Source organism: Durio zibethinus, chromosome 3, assembly GCF_047325235.1.
Source record: "Durio zibethinus cultivar Kanyao isolate XHJ-2024 chromosome 3, ASM4732523v1, whole genome shotgun sequence".
NCBI classification, from domain to species: domain Eukaryota; kingdom Viridiplantae; phylum Streptophyta; class Magnoliopsida; order Malvales; family Malvaceae; genus Durio; species Durio zibethinus.
The window spans coordinates 35,286,576-35,305,137 of NC_143164.1; the positions used below are offsets into that span (position 1 = coordinate 35,286,576).

General features: G+C 32.0%; 1 protein-coding gene and 2 pseudogenes across 1 annotated transcript; all 3 read left to right on the forward strand.

The window, feature by feature from the left end:
• Nucleotides 1–3,334: 3,334 nt before the first annotated feature.
• Nucleotides 3,335–4,666, forward strand: LOC111283951 (zinc finger protein 5-like). Its single transcript, XM_022872648.2, has one exon. The coding sequence runs from the start codon at nt 3,645–3,647 to the stop codon at nt 4,203–4,205; it is 561 nt and encodes a 186-aa protein (XP_022728383.1). The 5' UTR covers nt 3,335–3,644; the 3' UTR covers nt 4,206–4,666.
• A 3,960-nt stretch (nt 4,667–8,626) lies between these two features.
• On the forward strand, nt 8,627–9,584 carry LOC111284017 (protein IWS1 homolog 1 pseudogene; annotated as a pseudogene).
• A 428-nt stretch (nt 9,585–10,012) lies between these two features.
• Nucleotides 10,013–17,858, forward strand: LOC149519791 (pentatricopeptide repeat-containing protein At1g06140, mitochondrial pseudogene; annotated as a pseudogene).
• The last annotated feature ends 704 nt before the right edge of the window (nt 17,859–18,562 follow it).

The window sequence follows — 18,562 nt, forward strand, 5'->3', positions numbered from 1 at the left end:
AAAAGATAATTATAATGAATTTCATCATGCCTTAAAAAAATAATAAAAAATATTTAATTTATTTCACTTGATAATTCTCTACTTAAAATAATTCACGTTAGGTCATTCAATCACATAGATGACCAAAAAAATAAATAATTTAATACAATTGAAAAAGATTAAATAATATTGAGATATAAATTAATTATATATATGCACATTAAGGTAAAAGTTAAAAAAATTAAATCAATTATTGTTTTAATCAAGGTGAACAATACTTATGGTAATTTGATGGGACTCAATCCTAAACTATTGGTAATTCAATCACTTCCTGAAATATTTAATTCTATAGGTGAAAAATCCAATTAAAGTGTTTAATGAATCATATAGTGTTAATTATTGATGAATGGTGTATAATTAATTCGCATTGGATATGATATTAGTTTTTGTTTATGGGAAAAACGATTATAAAATTTTAGAAAAAATAAATATAAAAGATAAATTAATTATAAATGTTAGACTAAATTGTAAAAATGATATGTTAAAGAATTATTTTAAAAAACTAAAAAGACTTAATTATGTTATCAATAATCAAATTAAATTATTAATTCATAAAACATATAAATAATAAAAGTATTAGCATAAATATATAGTTAACAAATCTATTAAAATAAAAAATTGAAAGACAAAATATAGAAAAAAATAATTATGCTTATGACTTAATTATGATTATCTTTAATGAATTTATTTATCAACATAAACTACATACAATTATTTTTACAACAAATAAAGAAACAAATTCCATATAATTGTTCTATTCCTATGCACACTAAACTTTAATCTCCTATTTGTGTTTTTATTTGATGTGAAAAATCATTGTAATTATAAAAAAAGTCAAATAATAAAAAAATCATTTAAATTAAAATTTATAAAAACTAATTAATAATATTTTAATCAATCACTTTTAAATATTTTGAATTAAAATTTTAAAATTTTAAATTAATTTCACATAAACTCTATTTTTAATTTTAGTTGATTTAAATTAAATTTAAATTAATTAATAAAAGTTATATATTTAAAGATAAATTTTAAAATTTTAAAATTTTAAAAAGTATTTAGATCGATCACTTTGAATACTGTTGGAGTTTATATTTTTATCTATAAATGATATGTAATTAAAAAGAAAAAAAAGACACATGAGAAGGGAGGGATGAGGACAGGCAGATTTTGAGAAACCTTAATTTCATCAAACCTAAAGGCTAAAAAAGGCCAAAACTATTACCATTTTGAGAAGCAAGCAAACAAAAATGGGTGCAGCCTGCCATGCCATCAAAAGAGAATTAAAGTTGATTAAAGCAATAGACGACGAATGAATTAAAATTAGTACTTGGCTTGGCATGAGAGCACTCACGCTATTGTCGTCCTTGTTCTTTCTTGCCATTAGTATAGTTGTCACCTCTTTCCTCTCACAATTTTAATTCTTGCCAGACGAAGTCAAAACAGACATCTTAAGGTCACCTAAATCGGTGGAAATTTGATAAAGCACCTACCATTTTAACACATCTAACCTACTCTTTAATATAAAAATGTTGGCCTGCAAATATATAAAAACATATATATATATATTTTCAAGCCAAATAGACTTTATTAATATCCCAAAAGGATAGAACTAGTAGCATGACTGGTCATAACAAGAGAAGGAGAAAAGGAAATGACTCAAATTCAGTTTGGTCTTGAAATTTAAAACACATGGAAACGAAAGCTATTCTTAAAATTTACTCTTTTTTCTTTATTATAATTTAAACTATTTGGTGTGCTCAATGCCATAGAAATAAAACCAAGAATGCATAGTCGATACATTTTGTTAATGTAGCTAGCATATGATCAAGCGCAACTTGGGATTATCTAAGATGTCTATCAACGAAAGATTTTTTTTTTGAGAAATTAATAATTTTTTATAAAAAAATTATAATTTAAAATAAATGATTATAAATATTAAAATTTAAATCTTTTAAATATTTTTTAATAAATAATTAACAGAGTTGTTAGTATCCGGATTTTCTTTATAATTGAAGTATTTAAAGTTACCAAAGCAAAACCGTGATCATGTGCTCTATTCATGGGACGCAGTCAGAACTTTTCCAAGCAAAAACAAATGTTTATCAACTGAAACCTAAAAGGATCATGATAGTAAATGATGCTGATTGTGATTACAAAAAGGTAATGTGTTTCCCTTTAATTTTGGTAGAAAAAGGTTATACTCTTTTTTTGAAAGAGAAAAGATTATACTTGAGGACAAGTGGAAAGTACAAAAATACACTGTTTTTGCCATTATTTTTTCTGCAGGAAGGTTCCTGCATCTTTCCTGATCACCAGTGTGATAAACAAAGCTTCATAATAGCATCATAATTATTTCAACATTTTAAATGCAGCAGTTATGATTAATTTAATGGCCATTTTCTTGTTCTGTTAACCATTGGACTGATGGACACATCTAATTCAATATAGCAGTAGTGTGGTGTTGATTAGTAAAACAATGGAAACTGGAAAGGGCCTCTACTTATAATTAAAGGCTCATTTACAGTTCCCCAAAAGGCTATAAAATACATTAAAAGTTAAATCACATGTTCGATGTTTATTGGAGGATGCTTGAATTTTGATTTATTGTTATAGTATCTTAATTTTATATCTGATATATGAACTGTTTATATTTATTAATTTTTTATGAAGTTACCATCCCTTGATATAAAAGCTTCTTAATGCTTAACGAATGAAAGATGTCCTTTTTTTCATTTTGGAAATGTTAATTCTTTGTACTTACCTTTGGTTTTTTTATTTTTTTAGTCAAGGAATGGGGATTCAAAGGAATCTTTCTCAAAGTTTCCTAGGGTAACTTATTTGACACACAAAAGATTAGTAGTTGGCAAATCAAAATGGAGAATTAGGCTTTAATTTGAATAGGTTTATCATTGATGAATTAAGAAGTATATATATATATATATATATATATATATATATATATATATACTAAAAAAATTTAGAATAAATAAATTATTTAATTTTTTAAATCAAAATAAAATATATTATATTCGATAATTTAAGATATATAATTACAAATCGTATATTTAAAATAATTTTAACAAATGATAATGGTAGAAATTAAATTCAAAATTTTTTTTTTGATAAAGATGAATATTAATAAATTGAGTGAGTCATTTATTAATAGAAATATATATATATATATATATATATAATATTAAAGACATGAGTAAAAATGCATGCAGAGGGAGAGAGATGACAAATGGAAGACTGTATTAAGGAAAAATTAGATGAAAGCGACAAGAGAGACCCGAAAGTTGGGAGACAAAAAATAGATAAAAAAATTGTTAAAAATTAACTACTGTCTGCTACATTTTCTTCCACTATCCCAGCCGGCTACCAGAAAAGCTCTCCCAGCAAACATCTCAGACTTTTCTCTCTCAGAACATCTTCATACAACCCACTCACCGAATGCCTATGTCCTTTATTTGTCTTTTCTCTAACTATTTCTCTTCAGCTTTTCCTCCCTATAATACCCCCCCTCTTTCTGTTCCCACACCTTAATCTGAATCAAATTAAGCATATTAATTATAATTTAATTTTTTTGGGTGTCTTGGTGATTTCTAATGGAAGCCAATCAGGTTGAAGACTCGAAGAGCTTGAGTGAAGAGAGTGATGGATCAGAGCAAAGCAACCATGATATGGGCACTGGCCGGTCCTACGAGTGTGTGTTTTGCAAGAGAGGGTTCGCCACAGCACAAGCCTTAGGAGGGCACATGAACATCCACAGGAAAGATAGAGCCAAAAGCAGGCCTAGTTCAGTTCCTATAGTTTCAGGCAAAGTTGATGATCATGAGAATTACGCAAGCCTTAGGCTCTATTCCTATCCGCCAATCCAAAGCTTTCAGCCACATTACTCCATAGCTCCTGAGGTACATCTTAGTTATCAGGCTTTTTTCCCAGCTTCAGCAGGTTGGGGTTTTAGACCCCCACACACCCACCATGGCGATGAATTGTTTGTAGACAGTTCACGTCATCTGAATCCGTTTGGGGAGGAGGATTGGCGTAGGAGTCTCAGCTTGCAAATCGGTCCATCCCATGTAGATGATCATGAAAACAAGGAGACAGATGCAAGTTGTCAAGAAGATGAATTAGACTTGGAGCTTCGATTAGGTCATGATCCATAGTAGTATATATATCAGACACTATAAATCAAGAACTTAATTTCTCTATATATATATGCATGTACAGTGGTTGTAGATATTCTTTATGAAGTTATGATGTGGAAAAAGTGAATGAGATACTCAAGTACTAATCCTTTCATCATCCACATCAATAAATCTATTTGGGCCTATTTTCATATCGATTATAACTGAGAAGACACGAAATGAGAAGAATAATAAACAAGAGGAGATATATTGGAGGTTTTTTCATGCCTAATACTTCGAAGAGGGAGGCCAAGATGGATTCTGTAAGATGTTCTTCGTTTTACTCTTTTGCACAATCTTGTTTTCTCCTACTTGAGTACTTGTATGAAAGTTTTTCTTTTATTTCATGTTTTATTGAAGTTGAAAACTTGAAATATTCTCTTCTGATTTAATAAACTGGAAACCCTAATTGCTTTGAAGAAGAATGAAAAAGAAAAACACTGGACAAAGAGATCAAGTCTAACACTTTTTTTTATGCTTTGCCCCATAAATCATTGATGTAAATTTGGTTGAACATAACAAAAAACTCATGGTTCAAAGTTCAAACAAGTTTTATTAATATCAAATTGAAATGTACATGAATGTATTCCTTAATTGGAAGCAAATTTTGGTGAAAACAATTGGAATAATATTTGTTACTAAATACAGTTCCTGTTAGAACAATTGGCAGTAGTGACTAGTGAGATCATTTCTGTCAGGATGGTTCTCAATTACATTAGACTATATCCTTTGTGTGTGCATTTAGATCTTCTTAATTTGGATGCATTAAGCTTCTTTCTGGTTCAATGAATGAAAACCTAGGTAGGTAGTTGAGCTGCAGGACCCATCTGGAAACATGCCTTTCATTTCAAAATCTTTCAAAATATACTACACTATTTGCCTTCTTTGTTCATCCAAACGAAAAATAAACTGTTGCCTTGTCTTGATCGAAGTAGACCATATATACATGAATACATAAAGAGCTACAAAAAACCTTCAAGCATATATCTTTTAACATCGATTTACTTAATTTTATGAAGATCAGATGGTCGTATAGTTATCACTTATCATTACTTGTTTTCTGCAGTGGAATATTTCCATTTTACATCAATGGAAATGATTTGATGTTACCTAGTGATGATCAGTAATCACTGATCCTTCGTTGTTGTTAAACTTCAATCAAGAGTCGTTGTTTAGTTTTTAATACTATATATCCTGCATCCATGATTGATTTAAGATATTCAATTCTTTCATGTTTCAGCTTTCAATAATAGCATATTTTCATGGAGCTAAGGTTCAAATATGGAAGATATACAGCATATCTTGTTTCCACTTAAGCCATAGTATTTCATAGCCAAGTATCTTTCCAGCAAATTAAGTAATGGGAAAACCTTTCCTTCATTCACATGAATCCAATTTTCAAAATCCATCTGTTCTTTTTCTCTCAAGAATGTTTTTGCAATTTGATAGATGCAAATTGGATTAGTTAAGTACTTCGCTCTCGGATAGATCATCAGATATGGTATATTACATCTAGTTAATTACCTCTACGTTAACTTGCTTTTAGTTTGCATTTTGGATGCTTTTGCCATGAGACTTAGTATTTTCTTGTACTTTGCTCTGAACTTATAAACGAATGAAACAAATTAACAACATCGGAGGCATGCATTCTGCTCTCGATTACAAAATATGTGGGGTTGAAAACTTGAAATGGTCATCAGCCTGCTGTTGATCAGCAATCCCCTCCACCTTCATTAGTTATAATCTGCTGTCCTCTTATCTTATCTTGATAAAAAAATTTTGTTAATTTTTACACGTATCACGTACAAAGACTATTGAGAAAATATATGTATATATATATATATATATATATATATATATATGTTGAAATCTGCTATAATCAGTAGCAATATTAATCAAATTTCAGTGGGGTACTAAATCATATCCAGAGAATAAAGCAGATCCTAAAGCAAAGACTTTTGCTTGTGGTTGGCTTGGTTACTCCCATCCTGTCGTGAAATAAGGCTTTCACGACAAATGTTCCTAGACGAATTCTTTTAGACACTGCTTTCCCTTCATAAGTTGTCATATTTGAAACAAAAATCACCATTCTTGTCAGCTTATGAAATGCAGGAGATCAGTAGGCTATACAACAAGAATGTCTTGTTAGTTTATTTGGTTCTAAAAACGACTTCATAAAAAAAAAAGTTGTGTTTCAAATTCAATCATGGATGACACATCTGTCTGCATTATTATTATTATTTGCGCTGTGAAATTACCGAAAGCATGAAATGATTCTTGAAGCTATGTGTGATAGAACAACACCATAAGCTGACAGCTGCAAGTCATTTCCATTTTTAAAGGTAACTTTATATCATCAGTGCAGATACTGTATATGCATGACATAAAGCTACAAAAACTTAAAGCGGATTTGGTTTTCATATAGTGAATCACTGGTGAAAAGTGAAGAGATCAAGCCTCCAGAGGCTGTAGTTGTTGTTTTTGGTAAGTTTATATGCTATTTTTGAGCCCCAATGAGAAAAATACCATGCATTTTTACCCTCATGAAGGCCCCATTTATATCAGAATAGTTTAGCAGCAAAATCTGCAGAAACCAATGCCACAATTCCAAAAGTTGAAACCAAAATTGGCAGTATTTATGCATTTCTAATCAAAAGATCAAAATTGTAATGCAAAATATCTTCTATGATTTCTTTGTCTGTTAGAGTTTGATATGTCATATTGTCACTTATATCAATACATATGCGTATATTAATTGGTAGTTATATCTTTCAAATGAATAGAGTTTAAGTTAGATAAAAAAATGCTAATTATGTTTAGATATGGAGAAAGTAAGATGGTTTTGGCACAGGGAAGAGACTATACCTTTAGGAGCAATTACTGAAGCGAAGGCAGGAAGAAGCTTTTTTGACTAACCCCTGCAGTACTATTCACAACTGAACAAACATATGTCAAGGCTTGGCTTTGAAATTAATTTTCAGCCTGACCAGGGCCGGCTTTTCCTTATAAGTTACATCCAAGTTATAATTTCTGGAGCTATATGCATGCATGCAGCAGACTCGATTACCTAGCTATAGCTCTAGCTGGCTGTATCAAACCCCAGATTTTGTTTGTTTATGATATTGAATAATTGGGGAATTTAATTTGACAATGCATGACTAAAATTAGCAAATAGAAATTTCTGGGATGGTCTAGTACTCACGTAAAACATAAACAGGGTAGGTGCTTAACAAGAAGTAACTACATTATTGCTTTTATGTTTTAAATTGTATAAACCATAAAAGGACCACTTCATGAAATCTGGTGTTTAATATATGAATATGATATATTAGCAAAGTACAATTTTGCTAGATATTTTTGGAATGTTCAGTAGCATGTATGCAGCTGGTATCTAGCAAAGGCCACATCAGCACAAATTTAGTATAAAAGGTAAGATCGGACCACAGGTAAATTATTATGAACCCTTCATTCTCTTTTTACCTTATTTAACCGACTCTCTCTCTCTCTACTTGTTGTTTCCCTTTAATTTCTTCATTCATCTCTCACACGACTGATTTGAGCGTTGGAACATACCTCAAATCCTACCTTCCATGTCTTCTGACCATTTTCTTTGTGACAAATCATTTATCAAATCAACCAACCAATCAACCTTCCAGCAGATAATCAATCTTCCTACCAAAATATAAATCAACAGTTTTATATATCGGTTTCCATAAGCTTTAATTAAGTACTAGCAGCCACCTTCTAAAAGTTGTGAAAGAGGATGCAACACTGAATTACTTGTTAACACAGGACACAAATTAATTCTTCAGCAGTCAAAGAAAGAGGACCTAGGAATTTGCTGTGTATGTGAACCATATCTGTATCACCAAAATAAAAGCACTTCAGTAATCTGTTTGACTAATATGACATCACCTAATCTGACACTAGTATGCATACCCAGGATGTAATTGTGACAAACAATCATCTTATTTTGTTAGTAAAGGAGGAGATCAATCACCTGAGGAAGCCCCACAGCAGCATTTATCTCATTTCTGCCCTCTGTGATGCTCATTCTTCACCTCCAAAACGAGTCGTCACAGTAACAAATGACGAGACGCCAAATGCAGCTGTCAGAAAGTGAACTTAATCCTGACAGTTGGATCAAGGAAACTTCCTAATCCTTTTATAAGTAGGATTAACAGTACTCTGATTCCTACTAGGATTAGGATTTTCAGACACCTGTAAATACACCTTTCCATGGCTTGAAACCAAAATAATCTTAAAAAAAAAAAAAATACAGAGTTGAGATAGTCTTTGATTACAATATTATCATCAGAAATTCAGAAAAATGGTCTACCATCCTTTTTTCCGTAAGGATAGCTTAATGAAGAACCAAGGTATTGTGGAAGAAAAAAAAAGAAAAAGGGAGGGAAGGATTTTCATGGAGATCATCCAGAAATCAATGCCATGTTTGATGCTGTTAAAAGGAGGAGAAAGATTGAGAAAAGTTCTGAAGAAATCATCCAGATTGTTGAGAAAGTAATGGCTGAGCTTGAGATTGTAGCTGAAGACGATGCACAACTCAATAGAACAGTCCAACCAGCCATCAACAAACTCCGGAAACTGCCTTTCCTTATCCAGGTTTTGTCCAAGAGAAGTTTTCAACTAGAGTTTTTGGATCGTGGAGTTCTGACACTCTTGAAGAATTGCCTTTCCTGATGGCAGCTTACCAAACGCAGCTATCCGTGGACAATTTTGAACATCTTGACAGATTTTCCAGTCGATTTAGAGCAACAAGATCGACGAAAGCAGTTTAAGAAAAGCGGTATTGTGAGGGTGATTATGTTTCTATCAAGATCTGAAGAGGAATCAACTTCCAACAAGAAGCTTGCTAAAATTTGACTGAAAAATGGAGCCGAGTCATATTTAACAAGAGTACAAATTTCGTTAACTTGAGAAACAAAGACGATGTTAACGTTCCCGTGATGAGAAAGTCTGTGAGCAAACCGGCAATCATGAAATATATAGAGGCTGATTTGGACTTCAAAGTTTCCTAGGAGCAGAAGCTAAGTTCCAGACCATCTTCTTCAAGCCAAGCTGTTACAAGGCCTAAACCAACCCCATTGGTTTATGAGGTGAATCCTCAATCCAAGTGCAATACAGAGGTATTCAAAGCTTGTGCAAGACAACAAGTACAAGGAGACTCCCGCCTAAGGATAGCTAAGAGGTTGAAGCAGTTAAAAGCATCAAAGAAGAAGCCGCTGCAAGCTGAAAAACCTAGTGCTCAGGGTCGTCGCATGCTACTAAGCTTTTGATATTAAACAAGTTATTATAAGTATTATTTGAAATTTGACAGTTGCGGTAAATTTTTAAGTAGTTATTAATGAAGTGAAATTTTTGCTTCATAATTATTCAAAAATGTTGCTCTCCGTTGTCTTTGTCATGAAAAATTTTGCTTCTATCATCTGCTTTCATCTATGCCTATAAGTATGCTTTCCAGCATCAAGAGGGAGCATGGTTCCTCCATATGGAAGCAACGACTTTAAAAGGTTCAAAAGGGCTATGCTTATTAAACCTTGGTGCTGTCAAAGTCGGAGAGCATAAATGTGATGGCAACCATCAAACCAATTCTCTGGTTCAAAATATTGGACAAGAGGCAATGATCATAAGCAGAGGTAAGAAACTTGGTGCCAAAAGCTCTACCTCAAGAGCTTCTGAAAACTTACCTTATTCAAAGGAAGAAAAAGAGTAACAGCTTAAAATGTCAGGATCATGAAATTGAGAGTAAGGCCAGAGTAAAGTTAATGGAATTCCAAGTTTTAGTCCCTTCTAAATATGAGGTTGAATCCGCAGATGATGCAGAAGACTGGAATTCGAGCTCAACAAAAAAGAATCCAACTAATATCTCATCGAAAGCCATATCCACAGCTGATATCATCAATGGATACCTTGTGAACTAGATATAATGGAGTGAGCAAAAATGCTAATTCTCCAAGCACTGGTAGAGCTGTGGAAAAACTAAGAAATAAATCAGTGTGAAAATTGAATGTATATTGAAAAACTGTTCATAAAGAATTATACAAGAACCTTAGGTTTATATACAACTAACTAGGGGTTAAACTAGAAAATTAAATCTTCTTAAAAAACTAATCCTATAATTGAGGGATTGTCTATCCTAATTTTTTATCCTTAATTCTAGAAATACAAATACTTAATTTTAGAGATACAAATATAAATATACATATTACAAGATTACAACCAGCTATAAATAAGTGTTTTCCTATACTCCCCCTCAAGCTGGTGAATAGGTGTTTTACATTCTTAGCTTGGAAATAATTTCTTGAAATGTTGCACTATTGAGACCTTTAGTCAATACATTGCAAGTTGACCATTGATTGATACATAAAGTGTACAAATCAACCCACTGTCTAGTTTCTCCTTTATGAAATGCTAGTCTACTTCAATGTGTTTTGTTTTGTCATGTTACAAAGGATTGTGTGCAATGCTTATTACAGACTTGTTATCACAGTAGAGTCTCATTGGTCCATCCCTTGTTATCACAGTAGAGTCTCATTGGTCCATCCCACTTGATCTTCAAGTCTTCTAGGATAATCTTTAACCATAGTAGTTCACAAATTCTTTGAGCCATTGCTCTGAACTCTACTTCAGCACTTGATCTTGCCACCACATTCTGTTTTTTACTCTTCAAAGTCACAAGATTAGCACCTAAGAAAGTGCAGTAGCCTAAGGTGGATCTTCTATCAGTTATCGAACCTGCATAATCAGCATCTTTATATGCTTCTAAAACTAGTCCCGAATTTTTTTTGAATAAGATACCTCTCCTAGGATTGGCTTTTAAATAGTGTAATATACGATAGATAGCCTGTAGGTGCACTTTTTTAGGACTATGCATAAATTGACTTATCACACTCACAACATATGCTATATTAGGTCTAGTATGTGAGAGATAAATGAGTTTTCTAACTAATCTTTGGTACATCTATCTATTTATAGCAGCATCTTCATTAGCTTCTTCAATTTTATGATTAGAATTTATAGGAGTATTTGTAAGTTTACATGCGAGCTTTCCAGTTTTCTTCAGAAGATTCATTATATATTTCTGTTGTGAGATACATATACCATGTCGTGAGTGAGCTACTTTAATTCCTAAGAAGTACTTCAATCTCTCTAGCTCTTTTATCTCAAATTTTTTAGCCAAACACTGTTTTAAATATTTTATCTTTTTTTCATCATCTTCAGTTACAATTATATCATCAATATACACTAATAGAACTGTGACTCTCCCTGAATCAGAGTGCTTAATAAACAATGTGTGATCTCTTTGACTTTGTTTATATCCTATTGCTAGCATCACTTTGGTAAATCTCCCGAACCAAGCCTTAAGAGATTGTTTAAGGTCATATAAAGCCTTTTTCAGCCTACATACTTTGTTTGCTTCTAAATGACCTCCAAATCTCGGTGAAACCTTTATATATTTTTTTCTTCTAAATTACTATATAGAAAAGTATTCTTTACATCAAATTGTTGAAGTTGCCAACTATAATTTGTAGCCAATGATAACAAAATCCTAACTGTATTCATCTTGGCAACTAGAGCAAAGGTTTCATGATAATCCATTCCATAGGTTTGAGTGTAACCCTTAGCCACTAACTTGACTTTATACCTTTCAACAGTATCATCTGCCTTATATTTTACAGTGAAAACCCATTTACACCACATTAGATTTTTTTCCTTTAGGTAACTCTACCAGTTTTCATATTTGATTTTTCTCTAAGGCTTCTATTTCTATTTTCATGACTTACCTCTATTTTTCACTAGATAATATCTCGGATAATATAGTTGAAATAAAAATAATGTTTAGGCTTACAAAAAAATTTTTGTGAGATGGTGAGAATTTTTTAAATGACACAAAATTAGAGATTGGGTATAATGGATGCTTAGTACATTTTTTAGTTCCTTTCTTAATGGCAATAAGCAGATCATAATCACTAGTTATAGTTTTAGAAGATTCATGCTCATTTTGAGAAATAGAGTTAAAAACTGTAGTTATCTCATTTCTAGAGTTAGGATTAGGTTCTTAGACTGTCACTGGTTCAGGATTTGAAACTTTTCTTCTTGAGTACACTTGTAATTTCTTCATAGAATCAAGAATAATATTATCCTTTGTCACATCTTCTGTATTTGGAATAGGTTCAGACTTAAATTCAGTGTTTGACTTGGGCTTAGCAGAAACAGGTTTTGACTCAGAAGAATTAATGGGTGTAAATGTTGAATAAGGGAACAAATTAAGCAAAAAGAAGTTTTTATCCTTACCTTTCATGAATGAAGTCTCCCTCTGAGGATAAAGTTGAGTAAAAAATAGTTTATTTTCTTCAAAAGTGACATCTGCAAACATATAAAATTTTTTAGTATGAGGATGATAGCATTTATATCTTTTTTCAGTTGAGGAATACCCTTCAAAAATATATTTAATCGCTCTTGGATCCAATTTTTCCCTGTTATGATTGTGAATATGAATAAATGATGTACAACCAAATTCCTAGGTGAGATTGTTTGTGGTATTGAGGTTAGGATAAAATTGTGAGAGTAGTTACATATGAGTTTTAAATCCCAAAACCCTTGAAGGTAACCGATTTATAATGTGTGTGGCAGTGAGAACAGCTTCCCTCCAGCAAGATTTAGGTACATTTTCTTGAAAGAGAAAGCTCGAGTTGTGGCTAGTAAATTGTTGTTTTTTTTCTCTGCCACTCCATTCTGCTGTGGAGTATTAACACAAAATGACTTATGGATAATTTTTTCTTTTTAAAAATAAATGGATAGACTTTGGTTGAAGTAGTTTTTTACATTATTAGCCATAAATCTCTTGATTCTCACTTCAAATTGATTTTGGATCATGTTTTGGAAGCTTAAAAATATACTATTCACATCTGATTTGGATTTAAGACAAAAATTTAAGAGAACCTGATACAATCATCTATGAATGAAACAAATCATCTTGCATAAAAAATATTAAAAATTGTAGAGGGACCCCAAATGTCACTATGAATCAAGTAAAAGGGTGTAAAACTTCTTTTGTTACTAATTGGAAAAGACACGTCTATGCTTTGTAAATTCGTAAATGTTACAATGAAAATCTTCGACATTTAATCTTTTAAATAAATAAAAAAAAACATGTTTCTCAAAGTTAAAAAAAAAAAGATGTCCAAGACGAAAATGATAAAGCTAGTTTTTATCTTTATTAGAAGATTTTTTAGAAAGAAATAATGAAGGTAAACTATTTTTTATATTACTTGTGTTATTTGATGTCTTAAGATAATATAATCCATCCTTCTCCTTAGCAAGTCCAATTATCTTTCCCGAACTCTGATCTTGTCATAATAAGAGGGATAAAAAATCACTTTGCAATTCATATCTCTGGTAAGTTTTTGTATAGATATCATATTAGTAGACAATCCAGAAACATGAAAAATATTTTTTAGAACAAATGAAGGATTAACTTGAACATCTCCTAATCCTGTCACTGTAGTAAGTGAATCATCTGCAAAGATAATTTTTTTATTACTAGGACACAATGTGTATGTACTAAACTATTGTGAGGAATGTGTCATATGATTTGTGGCTCCTGAATCAATGACCCAAGAACTCGTAATAGGCTTAACATGGACATTTAATCCATGAGAACCAGAAGCTTTACCTGACTAGAGACCTTACCCAAAAAACATTCCACAATAGGTTTTTCAATGATTTTCAATAAGTTTATCAGCTTTTCAATCTCTTCACTATCGAACTTTTATTGTTTTTGAGACATTTATAGTATTCCAGTGATTTTTTCAGTTTGCATTTTCTCAAATTGGGTGGTAATGATATCTTTCTTTAAAAAGGTTCGGTAATGAAGGCCTAAACAGGATTCGACAATGAAAGCCTAAAATAAAAGTCAACAATAAAGGTTGAAAATTTTGCTTCTCAAGAAGAGCCTAAAGCTCTGATACCATGTGAAAAAACTAAGAAATAAATTAGTGTGAAAATTTTGTGAAAAAACTAAGAAATAAATTAGTGTGAAAACTAAATGTATATTGAAAAACTGTTCATAAAGAATTATACAAAAACCTTAGGTTTATATACAACTAACTAGGGGTTAAATTAGGAAACTAAATTTTTTAAAAAACTAATCATATAATTGAAGAATTGTCTATCCTAATTTTTTATCTTTAATTCTAGGGATAAATACTTAATTCTAGAGATACAAATATAAATATATTGATTATAAGATTACAATCAACTGTAAATAAGTGTTTTCTCACAAGAGCCAATCAGCATCTGGCAGAAGAACGCTGAGTACCAAAGCAGACAATTACTGCTCAAGGCCTCAAGCATACAAATTGGTACCTTACCACCATTTATGGTTAGAAATTAAGCCCTCAAAGCAATCATTGTTTCTGTCACCAACAGACCAAACTACTGAAATTCCAAGGGATAAGTTCATTAGTAGTGAAGTTGGGAAGCGAATTATCATAGCCTCAAATGACATTAGAATTTCTAACAAACAAAGAACTTCAATTCCTTTTAGCAAATTCAAAGATGGGGAACTGTTACGCTGCAAAAAGTTATCTATAGCTAAATTTTTACTATGTGAGATCAGTGATAGTGATGACTGAGGAAACCAATTAATGATGTCTCCTGATCAATAGCGGATGGCTAAGCATTGTAATCGCTTGCTTCTGTGAAGAAAAATTTTCAGCAATTGATTGATCATGGTTTGAAATTTTCTGCATACTTTCTTGTAAGGTTGGTCTTAGTTGCATCTTATATGCTAATCCTCTCCTTATTGTTGAGACATCACATCAAGATATGAAACATTAGGCATCCTTAAGCCTAATGTTTTCTTGATAAAAAGAATAGAAATGGCCACATGGGTTGGAATCTTAGACATTGTTTGACATGCATTACAGGTGAGTTCATGTATGAGTGAAATAAAACCAATTTGATTGTGCAGGTGAGATAGCATAGCTCAAAGCAATAAGGCTGAGTTTTGGAAAGATCAACTATACTTAAGCTCCATTTGGATTGATGGTGAGATTGAAATCAGTAATAAAAATTATTATAATTGCAACTAAAAAAAATGTTATCATAATTGCGATTGAAAAAAAAATTAATAAAAAATTTATATTAACTTGATTTTATTGAAATTGACATTTGAATTTAATTAATGATACGATGAATTTAATTATACTATACTAAAAGTATGATAGAATCTAATCGAGGACTTACTAGTTATTCTCTGGAAAGATCATAGTCTAAAAGGAGAAACAGGAACATACAACAGCTTAATTCATATGCATGCGTGCATGTCTTTATATTAATCAAGTTTCATATCTGAATTGGACCTGAAGAAAGGAATAATCATTGCTTTAATTGCTGCGTTTAATTTATTATACTTAAATGAACAGTAAAAATGCTGATTTGATTGGAAATTGAAGTATAGGATAACTTTAATTTATTGTTATTGATATGAAGTTATCAATTGCAAATTAACATGTTGTGTAAATTGAACATCAAATTATTTTAAAATTTTAAATTTATATTTGATGTTTCTCACTTATCATCTAATTCTCAATTATATGTATTATATTAATATGGAATGGTCTATTTTTTATTGTTATAATATAATTTTCCTACTTTAAAGCTTTGAATAATCAGTTTAATAAAAGGTAACTTAATTCTATACATCAAGAAGGAATCAATGATTGCACAGATAAAAGATTACATAGAAATGGATGAGTGCTCATTTTCAAAGGTCTAGTGGTAGAATAGTATGCTGCCTCGGTGCAGACCCGGGTTCGATTCTCGGCTGGGGCATGTTAGCTTTTGCCCGGTATCTTTTTATTATCCGAAGTCAAACGTATCCTAGATATCTTCAGCCCATTAAATAACGACTCTATTATTGTTATTATTTTTTTGGTATGCAGAAGAATCCTAATGAGAATCACTGGATCTTAGGCGTGGAAAATGGAAAATAAAGGCGATTCTGATGTATTGGGACGGCATATTTAATGTTTTAAAATTGAAAACTAAATCCTCCCAAAGATTGTAAGGTTTAATGAAGCTAAGTTAATGGCCGTAATTGAAGGTCTCAAATTTGCATGATGTGATTCTGGGTCTACTCGTAAGTGATTGCTTGAAAGTTAAGAGTGATGAATGCCTCTGGAACTAAAAATTCAAAACTCAAATGGAACATGAGCATGATTGGTAGAAGAAGAAATCTCTGCAACCTCACTCGCAAGAATCTCCGTGGAACACCATTATCTCTGGGTATTCCTACAACAAGTTTTTCCTCGATGTTTTAAGCCGTTTCAGCCGAATGCGAATGGAGTTTATTGGGGCTGATAGTATCAATTTAGTGTTCGCAATCAAAGCATGCTTTGGACTCTCGTTCTTGAAAGATAGGAAATTGGTTCAATTCTGAATATGTATAGTCAATTGGGGTGCTTTGAAAGGTGCTAGGAAAGTGTTTTGAGGGTTTTCCTGGGAAAAAATCTGTTCTTTGGGGTATTATGATGAAAGGGTATTTAACGTATTCAAAGTAATTGAAAGTTTTTGAACTGTTCAGTAGAATGAAGAGTTCAGGCTTTGAATTGGATGCTTTTACCTTGGAAGGGTTAGTTTGAGCTTTTGGAAACATTTCGGCAAGCATAGAAGGGAAGATGTTTCATGGTTTGTGTATGAAAAAGAACTTCATTGATTCCAATGTTTACTTGCAATTAGAGATGTATTTGAAATGTGGTTTGCTTGATTTTGGGCCGATATTGTTTGAAGAGGTTAGCGAAAGGGAGACGGCTTTCTGGAGTACGATGATTTCTGGATTGGCGAAAAATGGGAAGGGCTAGGAGAGGATATGGCCTTGTTTTGACAGATGTTGCAACAGTCTTTGACTCCTGACTTATTTACCTTGGCTAGCATTCTTCTTGCTTCCTCCTTAGGAGGGTCTTTGAAACAAGGAAGGAGTGTTCATGGTTACATGATGAGAAAAGGGTTTAACTTGGATTTGGTAAATTACACTGCTTTATAGACATGTATGCCAGACGTGGTTCTGTTGCGTTGGCACAAAAAGTTATTGTTGAGATGCAAGAGAAGAATGTAGTTTCTTGGAGTGCAATGATTAATGCTTTTGGAATACATGGCTTATGGCTCTGGCCTTTTCTGATCAAATGAGATCAGAAAACCAAGTAACGAATTCCATAACATTCGTTTCACTTCTTTCAGCTTGTAGTCATTCTGGAAAGGTTGCAGAAGGATGGAAATATTTTAAAGCGATGACTCAAGAGTATATGGGATTGTTCAACGGAGGAACACTATGCATGTGTGGTAGATTTATTAGGAAGGGCTGGGAAACACATACAGAGACATAACTTGTACATAAGAACTTCATTTGTAACTTTTTTGGGAAGCGTGATGGAGAGAGCTTGCTTCCTCAAATTTCAGTTAGCTTGTTTATGGTATGTCATGGCTTGGTTGAATTTCTTTGGTGAAGTTTGCCTGGAAAGTGGCAAGCGGAGGAGAAATAGTGACATTCATTGTTCATTAGGAGTCAGTATAGGAACAACAAAGGATTTTAGAAGTGCATGTCTTTGATTGATCACATCATCTCGTTCGTAGCATTTTTATGTTACTTGTTTTTGACTGATAGATTCCATAAACCACTGCCCTCTGTCATAAAAAGGTAAAGCAATCATAAAAGAAATAGCCATTACTAAGAATTCTTCTGAGCTTCTGTCAAATTGTTGGGGCCTGTTCAAAGTTGCCTACCATTAAATGATGATAAGAGAAATAGGCCAACCACTTCAAGAAAAATGAGGACTGAGCTTGTTTTCAGTTGACTTAGAATTTGATGTGGAGTACAAGACTCAAAACAGAGACATTAAACCCCGTTTCTCATGCTAGAGTACACTAGTTTACAATAAATGTTGTGATTGAAAAAAAATAGTCTGTTTGGAGCTGCAGGTGTAGCAGCGGATGAATACGTCATTTATCCATATACATATATATATATATATATATATTTTATTCCTCTTTGGCTATGATCGAGCAAGATTGATATTGCTACTGGGCTAAAAGTGTTCAATCTAATCACATCAGCAGAAACGAAATTAAATAATAAATCAAACATACAAGAGACAATAATTTAACGTGGTTCAGTCTAACTGACCTACATCCACGGATGAAAAAAAAGATCCACTAGTTATAGAGAATTACAAACATACATCATATCATTAACCTCACTTAACAATCAATACTCATAAGACACTCTTAATCTCCTCTAGTCCTATGGAGTATTC